General features: G+C 42.0%; 1 protein-coding gene across 7 annotated transcripts in view; it reads right to left on the bottom strand.

The window, feature by feature from the left end:
• Positions 1-10503: 10503 nt before the first annotated feature.
• Positions 10504-15255, bottom strand: part of tenm4 (teneurin transmembrane protein 4) — a 130259-nt gene continuing 125507 nt past the window's right edge. For all 7 annotated transcript variants that reach the window (XM_037454900.2, XM_062561250.1, XM_037454979.2 and 4 more), the window contains one exon: positions 10504-13436. In XM_037454900.2, coding sequence (XP_037310797.2) covers positions 12678-13436 — 759 coding nt within the window. In that variant the 3' untranslated portion in view covers positions 10504-12677. The remainder of the gene's footprint in view (positions 13437-15255) is intronic.

The raw sequence follows: 15255 nt of genomic DNA, 5'->3' as shown, positions 1-15255 counted from the left end.
TGATAGTTTAGAACAACAGTGAATTCAGGTTACATCCAGCAACTGTTTTCTATGCATCAGTAGGAACAGCAAGGTGCAGATACCCCCCAGTGTTTATCCGTAACTAGATTTGTAATCCCCCCCCCACTTCCTAACACATTCCGTGACAACCTTCATATGGGAGTGATACCCGATGGCGTGTCGCATGTATTTATATTTGCGCAGACACACATCAGCCCTTTAAAAACCAGCAGGCAATGTATGCTTGGAACAAGGGGAGACATTTTGCTCTGTTGTCGTTTACAAATCTGAAAGAGAACCCCCCCCACTAAAGTAGAGTTGTGTCCTGTTAAACTCTGCCCATGATAAATAAAAAGGATATATAAGTCAAATGGTGCTTCCAGTGGGAAATATGTCTCTGTGGTCCTGAAGCCTCTACAGGTAGAGGGGTTGCCTGGCAGTGGCCTGACAATCTTATTTGGGCTTAACAACTTGTTAAAATCAATACACGATTAGTCAGCAAAATAAAGGACTCTGCTGTAAAAGCTTGGATCTCACAAGGATCACTCAACCCGAAGGGCAAGTGCGTCCTCTGCTCTCAGCAGGCCGGCCTGTCCACCCTATCGACAGCATCTCCTGCCCCCTTCCTTCCGACGAGCCTTCATCAGGCCCTCCAAATATTCTAAATTCTCAAATGGAAAGGTGCATTGATTTTATGTAACATGGCTCGTTAAGTGCTGATTAGACCATTATAGTGATGTGATTTCAGGGAATGTGTCTGGGTGACAGGCGACCAAGCACAAATCAAAAGGAACTAACAACCCTTTCTGATGGAGATTCGGGCCGCTGCATCGCTTCACCTGCTACAACTCTCCAGGTTCTACCAGTGGACGTGTTGGCGTCGGCTCTTAGCTAATGGACCGGCAGCAGTTTAGAGGAAACAGCCTTTAAGAGTGCTAAAGATACCTACTGTTTGGAAATGATAGTGTTCAACCATCAGTTTCAGAGGCTGAATTTGGAAAAATTTGAATAAATGTGTGGTTGTTGTGAAATGCTAAACCAATTGGTTAATCAATCAATCAAAACAGTTGACCATAGAAGTTCTGATAACTTCTATGGTCAACTGTTTTGATGATTGATGATGACCAAACAGTTGTTGTCTAAAGCGTGAGCATTTGTTGCACATGGTATTTGCAGCCGTAATTTGTTCACGGCAATATTCAGAGCACTTGGAACTGGTGCCGTCCCCTTGAGGTTATCCTCTTGGGCTACGAGAGTAATTCTTATATTCATCATATGTTTAAGATGCATTGTGATTTGAGCCATTTCAAAGACAACATTTCCATAATTTTGTGGTTTTCCTGCTTTCTAAATGCCATTTTCTACCACTTTTGTGTAGCTCACAATTAAAGTCCTTCAAAGTGAGCATGCTGTTCCTTAAAGTCTTGTTGTGGAGAAAATCGGCACTTAAGCCTCCATATACAGTATATCCCTCTCTGGTTGAAGGTAGTTATATTTCTGATTTCCCTTTCACTGCTTGACCTGTTTCTTTTCCACAAAAATGCTTTCTGTAAGATATTGTTGCACTGACTCACAGGGGGCTCTCAAATCAGTACCCAACATCCATGCAGTTCACAAGGAAAGGCAGGGCAATCGTATTTATATAGCACATTTCAATAACAAGGCAATTCAAAGTGCGTCACATAAAACCATTGAAAATATCCAAACATAAAGCAAGGAGATTTGACAACAGTTAGGAATATACAAGAAAACATACATTAAAAACTAAACAACAAAAAATGAAATTTGCAGGGTAGTTTAAGAGCAATTTCTTTAAGAATTCCGAAATGCAGAGATGGTCAATTAAAGGCAGCAGCAAACCGAAACGTCTTTAATATGGATTTAAAGGAGCTGAGGGACTCGGCAGACCTGCAGCTTTCTGTGACTTTGTTCCAGATATGTGGAGCAGAATAACTGAACGCTGCTTCTCCATGTTTAGTTTTAACTTTGGAAACATAAAGTAGACCAGTCCCAGATGTCCGAAGGGTTTGTGGCGGTTCGTAAGGTATCAGCAGATCAGAAATGTACTTTGGCCCTTAACCATTCAGTGTGTTATAAACCAATAGCAGGATGACAGCAAGTCAATTCTTTGTTTGACAGGAAGCCAGTGTAAAGACCCGAGAACTGGAGTGATGTGATCCACTTTCCTGGTCCTAGTAGGGACTCGGGCCTCAGGGGTCTGGGTCAGCTGCAGCTTTCTGATTCACTTTTTACAGAGACATGTAAAAACACTGTTACAGTAGTGGACTCTACTGAAGATAAATGTATGGACAAGTTTTTCCAAATCTGGTTGAGACATAAGCGCTCTAATCAATGATATATACTTTAGGTGATAGTAGGCTGACTTTGTAACTGTCTTGATATGGCTGTTCAGGTTGAGATCCGAATCCTTAATTACACCCATTAATAGCTTGGTTTGTGGTTTTATAAAATCAGTGATTGAAGCTCAGCACTGATTTTCCCTTGTTCATCGTTGTTACCAAAAACAATTATCTCTGATTTATCTTTGTTTAATTGAAGAAAGTTGTTGATTTGTTCAATGCTTTTACCCAGCCCTTATATTGGATTGTAGTTCCCTGGTGATATAGTTTTGCAGATTTGTGTGTCATGTGTTTAACACACTTTGTTGTTTTGCATGAGCTAATAGAAGCATGTAGATGTTCAACAGAAGGGGCCCCTGTATTAAACCTGGGGGAACACCATTCTGCCCTTCCGTCTGTGTTTTAGTGGATCTCATTGAAAATCTTAACCGGAGCAGTTTCAGTACTGTGGTGCTGTTGAAAGAGTTACTGAAAGGCATCACAATCGTTATTTGCAACCAAGAAGTAGTTTGGCTTTTTCAATTATTTTACTTAAAAATAGCAGGTTGGATAATATTGCACCGTCTAAATTAGCCTGCTATAGAAGGGGTTTTATAACAGCAGTTTTTAGGGCTTGTGGGGAAGACACCTGAGAGAAGGGATGTGTTTACAATTTGTAAGAGGCCACTAGTTATGCAGTTTGAAATATTTTTGAGAAAATAATGTTATAAAATCTATCCAAGCAGCAGGAGGATGACTTCAGATATTGTATAATGTCATCTAGGCCTTTATGGTTGATTTAATTATTATTTAGCAAGCATCCCCCCACTGAGGAAATAGTTAACAACAAAATCACAGCTTAATAAGGTAACAAAAGTTTGGCACTTGATCTTATGCAGTAAGTACGCAAAGTCAATCCCTCCCAACATGGATAATAATAGAAAATGAAAAATAGAAAAGAAGCAACAAAAACCTATTGTACGTAATCACACAGTGTGATTCTCACCCACACGCACACAGGCCACAGACAAATGAAACACTTTCTCATCCTTTTATTGCAGCATCACTCGTCAGTGCCGGCTACCAGGATACTGGATACAACAAGCTGTTTGGGCCTGATTTCCCCAGATTCTTTAACCAAACTTCCAATGAGAATAGAGCTAACTTATCCTCATTTACAGAATAATTTGCACATATCATTGTAAATGCTCTCAACTCTCAACTGCAATGCAGAAATTTCAGTTATATCTAGGTCACCCCAGATGAATGTGGAAGTCATTGCCTTTCCTTGTGTCGGGTACAGCACACCTCTGTGGGGAGACTTAGATAGGACATGCAGCTTTTGTTGCATAATTGTCTTGACTTCATAATGAAAGACATATAAATATCTCTGTATATTTATATGGGGCTGATCGCCCACAGACAACTTTGAAAACTTTCACCGCACATAGTAATTTTCTCATCACGATATCCTGATGTCATATATTTTCCGTAGTGTTTTGAAAGGAAAAAACGCCTGCCGTGGGATTTTTCATGATCTGTAGCTCTTTCAGGACATGTTTAGCTGCCTACCATTCCGTCAAACTGCTGTGAATTTAGAAAGTTTACTTCATCTGCTCCATATTTATGGTTCTTACCTCCTCCAGAGGGAGTATGCATTTGTATATGTCTGTCCATCCGCTTTGGAGTCTGCTTGTCTCTCTCTGTTTGTGGGTTTATAAAACTACCGGCCAAATAATCAAAGGCTCAGAACATTATGCAGCCCTTGAGCCAAGAATTAAAGTAAAATGATCAACAACTACAAATGAGCAGTGAGAGTTTTTCTATTCTCTTTGTGTGGGTATTCTTTCACAGGCCAATTATTAATGTTCCCCTCCCACACTGATTTATTGAATTTACCTCCCCTGTAAGCAGGAACAATCTGATGATGAGTGAATAACTGATTTTATCCCAAATGCCCAAAAAACTATTGCAGCAGAGCTAAATTCACATCTCAGTCTTGACACACAAAGCGATTTGAGTTGGAAAACTTCAGCCGTTGGACGTTGACTGCTCCATAGGCAAGAATATCCGAGACGTGAACATTTAATCACAAAGGTCAGAGTGCTGAAGTAACTGGTGTGATACACCTGGGGCAGTTCACTGTCTTTTTTTCCGAGGCAGTTTTAAACGTTAGATAATGTTCTATACAGTGTTATATCACTCTGGCTTGCACTAGAACACACATGTCTGTCTTTTCACTGCCAACTGTCCTCATATATATTATTAAATCACAGGAGGAAGCAATTTTTACTATTTTTGCCTCCTTCCAAAACCAATAATCCCTTTTGGTAAATGCAAGCAAGTGCTGCCTCAGCAGACGTTTGGCCATAAATCTATGCGTAATTACTTTAGTTTATCCAGACACACCAACTACCCTCTAATTAGCCAAACAATGAATGGTAATGTCTTGGGTATCCATGTGGGCTTTTGAGTTGCACTCGCTCACTGCATCAAACTGAAGATGTGGGTATTCAACCAAAGTATTCTCTATTTTTCACTGCATTTAGGAAAACAAAGGCTTGCGCCCATATGTTGTGTTAATTATAGAACAATTAAGACCAGCCAGAACCATCCCTCGTAATTAAGGGGCCATCCTTTCACATCTACAGTACAAAGGAGATGCACATTGTGCAGAAAATAATGACAAAAGATTGGACCGATGTACAGCCCAGGCAGAGAATAATTCTAAAAACAAAATTATTTGAAAATTCTTTCTATTGTCACAGCACAGCACCGTCCTCCAGCTGCCTCTAATTTATTTATTCATGCAGTCAATTCCTATTTAAGCACTTTTGTTGAACAGCAACAGAGAGATTGAAATATCATGAATTCTTATTTGATAAAACAAAACACAAGCACAGAAACCGTACTGTAGCTGAGGCACTGTTACTCCTGTAGCATTATGTCGCGATGGAGAGATGGTGTCTTGAGTGCTCAGCAAAGTTTGTATTCTGTGAAAAGATGGAAAGCTCTGGTAAGTTGCCTCCACTTCCTTCCATGTAGGATTTTTCATGCCAATTTTTTTGTTGTTTTTGACAGCATCCCTATGTGCCTAATAACAGCTTGACATCACTTATCGAAAGGGAGAGCTATTACTGATTTCCTTTTCCATGGCTTGACTGCAAAAATCAGTGGTACTATATTGCAGATGAAAATAGGGTTTCTCATGTTTACAAATGCAGTGCAGTAGTCACATCTAGAGTAGTGGTGGAAGCCCAGGGCTGCGCATTAGAATTATAATCTTCACTCTGCCACAATGATTGCACATGTACGGGTCTGAGGCTTATTGACAATTTACAATGAATGTGCACATCAAGAACATGCATAAAAAACTCTGCAAAAGCAAGGAGGGATGGTAGAAACCCGAGTCATCCCAAAAAAGGGTTTTTGCATGCGTCTCCCTTTTTCACATCTAAACAGCGTTCAGCGTGTCACACAACGACGATATTCCAGATTTTCCCCACAAGATCTTGCAAATAGAATGTGACTTTGAAAACCTGGGGTTAAATATTTATTTTCCCCCGACAGCGACCGGCATTGTGTTTTGACGTTTTGCCAGCGGTGTGTGTCAGTGAGAGTCTGCATGTGGAAGACGGCGTGTTGAGGGGGGACTGGGGTTTTCTACATGTAAAGAAAGTTGAGAAAAATGTAAGAAAACCAGTTCCCTCAGTAAAAATGTGTTAAAAAGACAACGCCGACTTTAAAGCAGTTGGACTGGCAGGCTTATGTGTATGGGTAAATTAAACGGGAGGCACAATGTTCCCCGAGGCTGATTCACATAAAAGTACTCGTAATGGGTCCAAAGGTTCTGTAACCAAAATAATTCTGTCACACTGTTTTCGGGCTTTGTAGTTCAAACTGGAAACACACAGTGGCAGGATTCAGATTAGGATGAAGAAAACAAATCCTCTGCTGTATTTGCGTCTCTGCATCTCATCGCTGCTGCTAATGTTCATCATAATCTATCACATGATTGCAATTCCTCCTTGAGTGGTTCCACGCCAGGACATACGTGGCATTCAGATTGGCAAGGCAGTTGCTCAACAGCTGTCTGACACCGGATAGATATTGTGTCTAAGTAATGTCAATGCCAATAAGAAAATGCCCGTGGCAATGAGCACTTTGGGGATTTTGTGCCACACCAGAAGGGGGTTGAGGGAGGGAACAACTAACCTTATTCCTCTTTGTCTCTGGTGTAAAATGGTCTTTCACACACTATGAATAGCAAAAGAATTCCAGGAGTAATACGGTTTGAACCGTGACGACAGGTAACGTGAAAGATTGAGGCAGTTTATGAGTTGTGTTTTGTCTGGACTGTCACACGTATAAAACTACCACCAGTGTTGGACAAACTCCACCTGATCTCAGCTACAAAGGTTTGTGGGTGACATTCAGGTCAATTGTAAATCACATTCTAACTCATTCTAACCAACTAAATAGTGTGCGTACTGGATGCAAAGAGGGCTCAGAGAGTTCAGATGGAGGAACATCCTTCCATCAATTTAACCTTATGGCCAAAATAAAGCTGACTAACTGAACGAAAACAGAACCTTTTCCACTGCTCTATACTGCTTAAATATGGCCTGCTGTTAAATACCTTGCGGCAGCTGAAGCTTATTAAATATACATATGCCTTGTTTCAACCCTGGCAACGGAGAATCTCCTGTGAGGGCACATCTTATCTTTACGGCTCCTCTTTGTCTTCGTCTGTGATTAACGTCTTCCCTCTTTCATCCACCTCTCACCTGATGGAGGGAGGCAGCGCCGTAGATGCTTTTTAAGCGTCTTGTTTCGTATCATAGAGAGTTCAGGGTAACAATTTACAACCACAATTTACAATTTGAAAAATCTTTCCGCATCATCCATCATGCAATTCAGCGCCGCTGTCGTGCAAAACATTGACGGCGGCTCCTGACTGATGCTCACTGGCACTGATGTCATAGACAGAAATAAACAACACCTATTTTTTTTTTTTTTTTTTATGGACTTAAAGTGCTACATGATACGCTGTCCTAAGACATTAAGCGTTAGCTAACCTTTCAGTCAACCCAAACACTTCCAGACACTTGGTTTAGAATGCCTGCTGATCTTTGGCAATGAACAAATTTGACCTTAGGAATAATTAGCCTAATAAAAGCATTAGATATGCTGTCAATATGATTTGCATAATGTGCAAAGGCAGGTTCACTCCTGAATGCAAGCGGTGTGTCCGAGAGACTTAAAAATGCCGCAGTGACATTTCTCTGGGTCCTTTGTTCACACCTGTCAGGGGAAATGTGATGGGAGACGGCAGCTGCAGCTGCGGCTTCCGCCTCCAGTGAGTCCATCAAGACCCCTTAAAGACCCCGCTGGAGTGCTGCACACATCAACCGCACGCACACGTGCACTTGCAGTATGTATTTCTGAAAATCCCCAAAAAGATTTCCACCTTCAGGATTTATTTCTCACAGCGTCGCTTTCCGTATTTTCCATGGAAATCAGACAAAGAGAGAAAAAACGGAGGTGTGTCACTTAACAATGAAAAATAAGTATATATAATAATTTTATACATATCTCACATTTTATGTTAAAAAGGTTTTTGAAAGACAATCAAAACCATTTTTTTCTTTGTAATGCGACCCTATATGTAGGTGTAACAGTCTGTTGATGCAGTAAGTATCGGCTCTCATAAGAAACACTGATTACTGATTATCTTGGCAATGCTGGTCATAGTAAAAAAAAATCACAAAAAAACCCAGAAAGCCTGAGTTCCTTTCACGCTCGTGCAGAGGTCATAAAGGTCATGTTGCTCTACAATGTAGTACAGGCTGTCTCACGGGGCTTTTAGTGTAGGAGTTCCTCTTTTGGAATATAATCCCTCTCGTATTTCAAGCACGCAGCATTGTACTGCTTAAGGTGCTGGTGCTGCATATTATCCACTTTCCCTTTGCATGTCAGTTGTATGAGAGGTGACGCTGGCCTTTGTGTGACCCACGGAAATGTGACTTTTTGGCAAGCATCCCCTCGCTTTCATTTCCAAAGGCTCGCACTTCACTGAGTGCTTCTGTTGCCGCTGTGTTTTGTCATCACGGTGAGCATTCAAATGAGACTTGAATCTTGAAGAATATTCAGCCTCACTTCTCTCTCTATGAGGCCAGTTGGTTCACCATTCCCTGCCCCATTAGCTTTTATGATTGGTCCATCATTTGCATAACTGTTGGAGAGGGAAACGTGGACCAAAAGGATTTAAGACAGAATCTAAGGGCTGTCCTATCCATTCAGGCATATGGTGTTATCAGGCTACACAACAGATGTGGACCATCAAAGCAACTGGTTATTTTATGGCTGTTGGAAAAACTCAAACAAGCGAGTAGGCGGCTTGGATTGTTACAATTTGTGGAAACTGTGTGGCAATAGGGATTTATTTGTAAACTGATTTTAAGGGAAAATAAATGCAGCCAACGGGGAATTTAATGACAAAGCCTGAGATTGACAGACAGAGGAGAACAAGCGATAACAGGTGTTTGATTCCAGACTTTATTTCCAGGCTACATACAGGATTCATTGAAGGGATGGATGGCTGGCTTCTCAGCAGGAATAAGCCTTTCGCTGATTTTAGCAGCAAATACCTGTGCCAGTGTTTATACAACACTCAGAGTGTTAAAATGATCAGTGAGGGGGAAACAGATGGAGTGTGAAAGCAACGGAAAGATAACTGTTCACATAAGACCCAGCGCAGGTAAGGGGAAATAGTTTGTGCATGTCTTTTTTCCATAGAAAACTTTTACCTTTCCAGCCTGTCAGTTGTGAAATCCTGGTACAACCACAACGTGTTTGTTATACATATCGAATTGGGATTAAAAGATCGTTGGTCATTTGTGGCCATCGCGATTTGTTGCTTTAATCCATTAAGGTGTAATTAGAGCAACAACAGCAGATCTGTAAGGTTCATTGATACCAGTGAACAACCCATTTCTTACTTCATACTGTCTTCTTCGCCCTCATTCCCACCACTCATGCAGCACTAAGCTCCGTACTCAAAAGCTAAAATAGGTCAAATCAATACCAAATTTGTTTACCTAAGTAGGCCTGCATGCAATCATGAGCTTCTTTTTTTTAAATACAACTTCCTGCATTGTGGTAACTTCCCCTCTGCAGTAGAGGTGAAGTTATTGGTATATGATTCTACAAAAAGACTACATTCCTCCAGGCTAAAGGATATTTAGCCTCTCTGCAGCAGAATTGCTTCTGCGCAGACTCTCTGCCTTAAGGTCTTCCTGTTCCTTATGAGAAATCCTCTTTACAGGAGGCATGTAGGGGCTTCAGGCTCAGGTCGTCTCAAGAGCCACCTATTTGAAATTTACTTTTGCACAGTCAAACTGACTAAAGCAAATGTTAGGATGGCATGGTTTCCAACAGCAGGCGTCTGCCAAGCACGAAGATCAGCGGCAGTGGAGAGGAACAAATAATAATACTGTCCGCTTAGGTAAAACAGGCCATCTCACTCTCTTCTGGGCGCAGAGCTCAGCTCTGCCTGCAGTGAGTGTAAATGTTCCGGGCTCCCTAGACGCCACCACATACTGGCAGCTAACTCCCGAGCCACCCCGCGTGCTAACAGGATTAGCCCCAGAGCTCCACTTGTTTCTACAAAGTTATCAAGTTGAAAAACACACAGTCTCCTGGTGGCTTTTGTAACATCAAAGGATTGGTCCTCCTTCGACAGGTTAATTAATAGTCAAGTTTCGCACACCATCCCTCGGGGATGGCTCGCCTTGTGACAATGAATTACATTACGTTACATTTACTGTTGAGATGTCGTTTTTATTGGTCATTATTTGATGTGCTGCTGATTAAGCCACATGCTCACTCCATGTGAGAATTGAATTTAAGATGTGAGATCCTAACAGGTTGCAGTGCATGTCTGACTAACTAATTGCACATGGTGCAGTATTACATTATCATATTGCATCCAATTAGACCAGAATAAAACATCTCACTTTGAAGCTGAAACAATGAATGTGTGGCAATTGAGTGACTATAGCACAATCTCCATGATGAGATACGTAACTCATGGTTCCTTGTGACATGAGGCAGTAAAATGTGTTTTTGAAATATAGAATATACAGGAAGACAACACCAGAAATAAACACAAAATATTCCCTTTATTTTTTTTTCTACCTTAAGACTACACAGGGTCACTGATGTAGCTCTAAGAGGTATCTACATTTGCATTTTATTTACAGCTTACTTGGATGTCTTTATATTTACATGGTCAAAGAGAAGCGCTACAAACACAGTGGCGAGAACAAACCCAAACTCAAAATGAGTCCAAAACTTTAGAAAAAGATACAGTTTCATGACGCAACAGTTCTCAGTGCAATATTCCACAATGCAAATATCCTTCATTCATATAATGTTGCACATACATATATATTTTCTTGGAAACAAAAATTCACTGAATCAACCAGCAGCAGAAGAAAAATAAGCGTGTACTGTTTGCTTTAACATTTGTACAGATTGAGACACTAAATTGTGCTCCCACCAGCCCTACACACACACAAACAAAATGATAAGGAAGTCAAGAGTGTGCAGTGGCTTGGCAGTGACCAAAAAGTCCAACGTCAAAATAGTCCTCATTGTCTAGAGTTTCCACGAAATTACATTTTCCAATGAACAGAATTGTCCTTTGCAGTCTCCACTGTGGAGGACACAGACATACGGGAGCTAGAATATGTCCATGTGGGTTATTTCCAAGGTTGCCGAGTATAGACGACCTTTGGTCTGTAAACGGGAACTAGTACACCTACAGGGCTAATGCATTTCAGCCAGCCACAAGACAGAGAGGACTGCTATTCCGTAGAATGAAAGCACTTTCGATGCTGACCTGCGGGCAGCCCTTAGGGCAAAGGCAATTTGTATCTTTCATCTCACCCAAAACACAATGCAAAGCCTATCTATCAATCCACTTATCTATCTCAGCAGCCAATATGTTAATGCAGTATTTATCACTGATGAGACCGACTCTTCAACCATATTCTTAATCTCAATCAAACAGTGAAAAATCTCATCCCAAGCTGTATTTGTTTGGATGATATTGTGAGGAATACTGACAAAAGCAAACTAAACAAACACTGGCTTTCAAATGCAACAGAGACCAGTAAATGTAGTCTAATGAAAAAAATTTAAATGAATTTAACTAAACCGCCTTTCAGTTCCAGTTTATTTCATGTGTTGAAACACCCTTGATTATTGTTCAAGTACAACAATTAACAATAAAAGGGACAATTGTTCACATTTTTTTTAATTCACATTTGTTATACTGTTAATTCATACAGCTATTCATAAAACAAAACTAAAAAATGTAATTCAAAACCGTTCATGTAAAATACCCTTTGTTGTTTAATACAGACATTGATTCCACAGTATTTTCTTACAGGCTTGGCTCTTCCGCTATTTTCAGCATTGAGTGTGTTCGACCACGGCCAAATAAAAGGGAACAAATTACAGATTGCTTTGAAAAAAGAAAATGAAATACACACAAAATAAAAAAGTGACCTCATATCCCTTTGTTGGCTTGACCATAAAATATAGTCTTCATTAAGCAGTTTTGCTAATTTTGTAGTTCACAAAGACGGGCCATCAACATGCACAGTCAGGGTGCACTGAAGCCTTCCCAGCTCAGACCACAGATGAGTATTAATCCTCCTCTTTAAACCCAAAGAATCACATCACACAAAATGAAAGTGCTTGGACAAGTTCAGCTGGGGTTTTGATGAAGGGCTCTACCACCAACAGAAATCTCTCTCGTTATTTATGGATGACTGGGGCTATGAGGGTTTCAAATTAAAATAAAAAAAAGGAGTGATTAAAAGAGAAGGAATTTCCTTGGCTGAGGAGCGGACAAGGCAGAATGGAGCGAGCTTGTGAATAACAAACTGCAGGTCTGGCAGCAGTGAGCCAGTGAGCATAATGCATTACCAATACTCCTCTTGCATTTCTTTGAACAGAATCACCAACAGGGATGAGGAAATGGAGTCACAAAAAGAAGTCGGAGACATCGCACATTTTTCATCCTCTAGCAGCCGCACTTGGAGGGCAAAGACTGTTAAAGAATCCCCAAAAGGAGAAAGGCCCTCGTCCATTAATACAGTGCAACTGATTTGTTTTTTTTCTCTTTTTAAGTATATTAAAAACCAAGTTGAGCACGGTCAAAAAAAAAAAAGAAAAAAAAAAAAAGAGGTCATGTACACAACTGTCTTTGGCAAGAAGTCCCATGTCCTACATCAGAGTCCGTCACTCGAGAGCCTCGTGTTCATGTCACCTTCGGCCCATCTCGCTCTGTCTCATGAAATGAATGTTGTTGACACTGTCTGCCAGCTGAGGGTACTGGTCGACCGACACCACGTAGTACCCGTCGTAGCCCTGCACCTTCCCCGAGCCGAGCAGCTGTTGCTTCTCTCCCTCGGTCCAGGTCCGCGAGCCCTCCTCTCCATCCCTCAGTCTCTGGCGCTCCCGGGCCCAGGCCTGGGCGACAGATCTCTGGCGGGCCAGCTCCAGCACGCGGGCTTTCTCCTCATCCACGCTGCTGCCGTAACGGGTGTTCAAGCACAGTGCGCCGTATTGGAGCTGGATGTCCGTGATGCGCCTAGTCCTGCCATTGAGGACGGTGTTCACTTGTGACACCGTCACGTTGACGCCGGTCTCCAGAGTGCGCCGGCCCACCGTCATGCCGATGAGGGACAGGTCTCCCTCCACCGAGCCCAGCTTGACGAAGTTGTGGGTGTCCATCCCGCCGACGGTGAAGTGGAGATCTTCGAGGTAGAACGCGTCGTTCAGCACCGCGGCCATGCGGCGCCCGTCCTCATTGGCTAAGCTGATGATGTCGGTGCTAATGCGGCCCTCTCGGATCGCAAATTTCACGCCCTTGCCGAAGATGGAGCCCCCGGAGGCAAAGACCTTCTTGTCCTCTGTCTGAGGACATCCCGCACTTTTAGATCTGTAGATCTGGCCAAAGCGCTCCAGCTTGACAAAGGCCTTCAGCTGCCTCTGAACCTCACACTGAACGCCCAGAAGAGACTGCAAAACAAAGAAGACGCTGTTTAGTCACGCAGCCCCCGCAGCATTTATATAGACAGTGAGAAAGATTCACACCATTTCCCTCAATTGCTGCTTTTGAAAATATTCCACTTTGTATTCTTCTCAACTTCTGATTACATCACAACTTGTAACCTTTATCCTAGATTGATTGATTGATTGATATGATTCAAAACTTTGTCTAAAATGTAAAAAGAAAAAATCCAAACAAAACCTTATCTGGGTCTAATATACACTGTATAGAAAAGGAAAAAAACAATGTTGTAATTAATTGAGTCTGTAAATGTAATTGCTTCGCATCCATTATCAATGTAAAAGAACAATTCTGCAGCGAATTGATGTCTATATATATATATATATATATATATATATATATATATATATGTATACTTCCTTTGGGGATCAAAGCCTTGTATGGATACAACGTTCCCTAGAGCCCAAATTAATACTAATACTAATACCACTTGACAGGAGATAGTCCTTAGGGAAAAAAGAGACGTTCAAATGAGGCGAGAGATATGAAATGGAAGCTGGCCAGCAGGCAGCGAGACAGTCGCCTGAACGCATCTGAGCAGCAAAAGAAAAAGGCTCTCAAAGACGCTTCCTTCCTGCCATCGCCCAACATGAGAAGCTGTGAGCGTCTCGCGGAGTCAACCAGTCGCATCCAAAGTCCTCTTCTTGACAGTCTCTAATTCTGTCTCGGGGTTCGAGCTGGGTGGGGGGGGGGGGGGGGGGGCGGAGGCTGAGGAGTGTTGGGGGGCAGGTTCGCAGTGACTAGCATATCGGCCCGCTCTTTGACGGCGCGTCAGATCCTGCATAAAGAGGTCGGGGACGGGTACGGGGGCAGCTGTTCTAGTGGACCCCTTGGGAGAGCCGGCCTGGGGGGAAACTTCACACTATGCCACTCCATGTTTGTTTATTGGTCAACAGTGTGAGTCGGTCAGCTGTCCCGGCAGCGTTCGGGGAAGGGGAGGGGGACACACACACACACACACACACACACACACACACTCCTAGAGAGGCATCCTTCACGTAGCATGAGGTGTAATCAGCCTCCAGCAAAACCCACAACAAGAGATCAAGCCTAGTGCAGCACAAACCTCATCTGTCTGCCCCCCCCCCCACGGCCCTTTTTCAATCGCTGCACGGATTCAGCTGCATGGCAAAATGGGGGCTTAGAAGAAAAGAGATAGAAAGGCAGGAATGCCGGGTGTACGTGATACACCTGCATGTGTAGTTTTAAAGCTATATCCCTGCTTCAAAGAATGCTACATTTAATTAGTCTCTTCTGGCCATCTGTAGAGAGGATCAGCTTGGCACTTAGCAGCTCAGTTCACAATTTAGAAGCAGGATTCCTAGATAAGAATATCATGTCCCGGCTCGCACACAGGGTAAAGAAGCATTATCTCAATCTTTATCTCCCACATCATTTACAGTATTTACTCCAGAGCTCGGCTAAAGATAGGGCTACCTAACAAACGGGGATAAAACCTTCAAATCTACGCTAAGTGTGCGATTTGAAGCATCAGCTACATGGTTCATGGTCCATCAGAGGGTGTTCTTGAATCTGGAATGCTGGAAAGTCTGCATTTCCAGACAAAACAAAAGCTTGCAATTTTAATTGCATAATGCACGCGTTTAATCATAGTCCTTCTATGAAGAATGCTTCCAAGAAAGTGATGCAAAAAAATGCAAGCAATCTGTTACCCTCTTTAATTATTGTGGTGATTTCCTTTGGAATTAAACATATTACGTAAATCACAAAAAAGCTCAAATTTCTTGTTGAATAATGTTTCTGTCC

This window comes from Pungitius pungitius, chromosome 3, assembly GCF_949316345.1.
Source record: "Pungitius pungitius chromosome 3, fPunPun2.1, whole genome shotgun sequence".
Taxonomy (NCBI): Eukaryota; Metazoa; Chordata; class Actinopteri; order Perciformes; family Gasterosteidae; genus Pungitius; species Pungitius pungitius.
The sequence above is the reverse complement of the archived record's forward strand: the minus strand, read 5'-3'. Positions and strand labels throughout refer to the sequence as shown.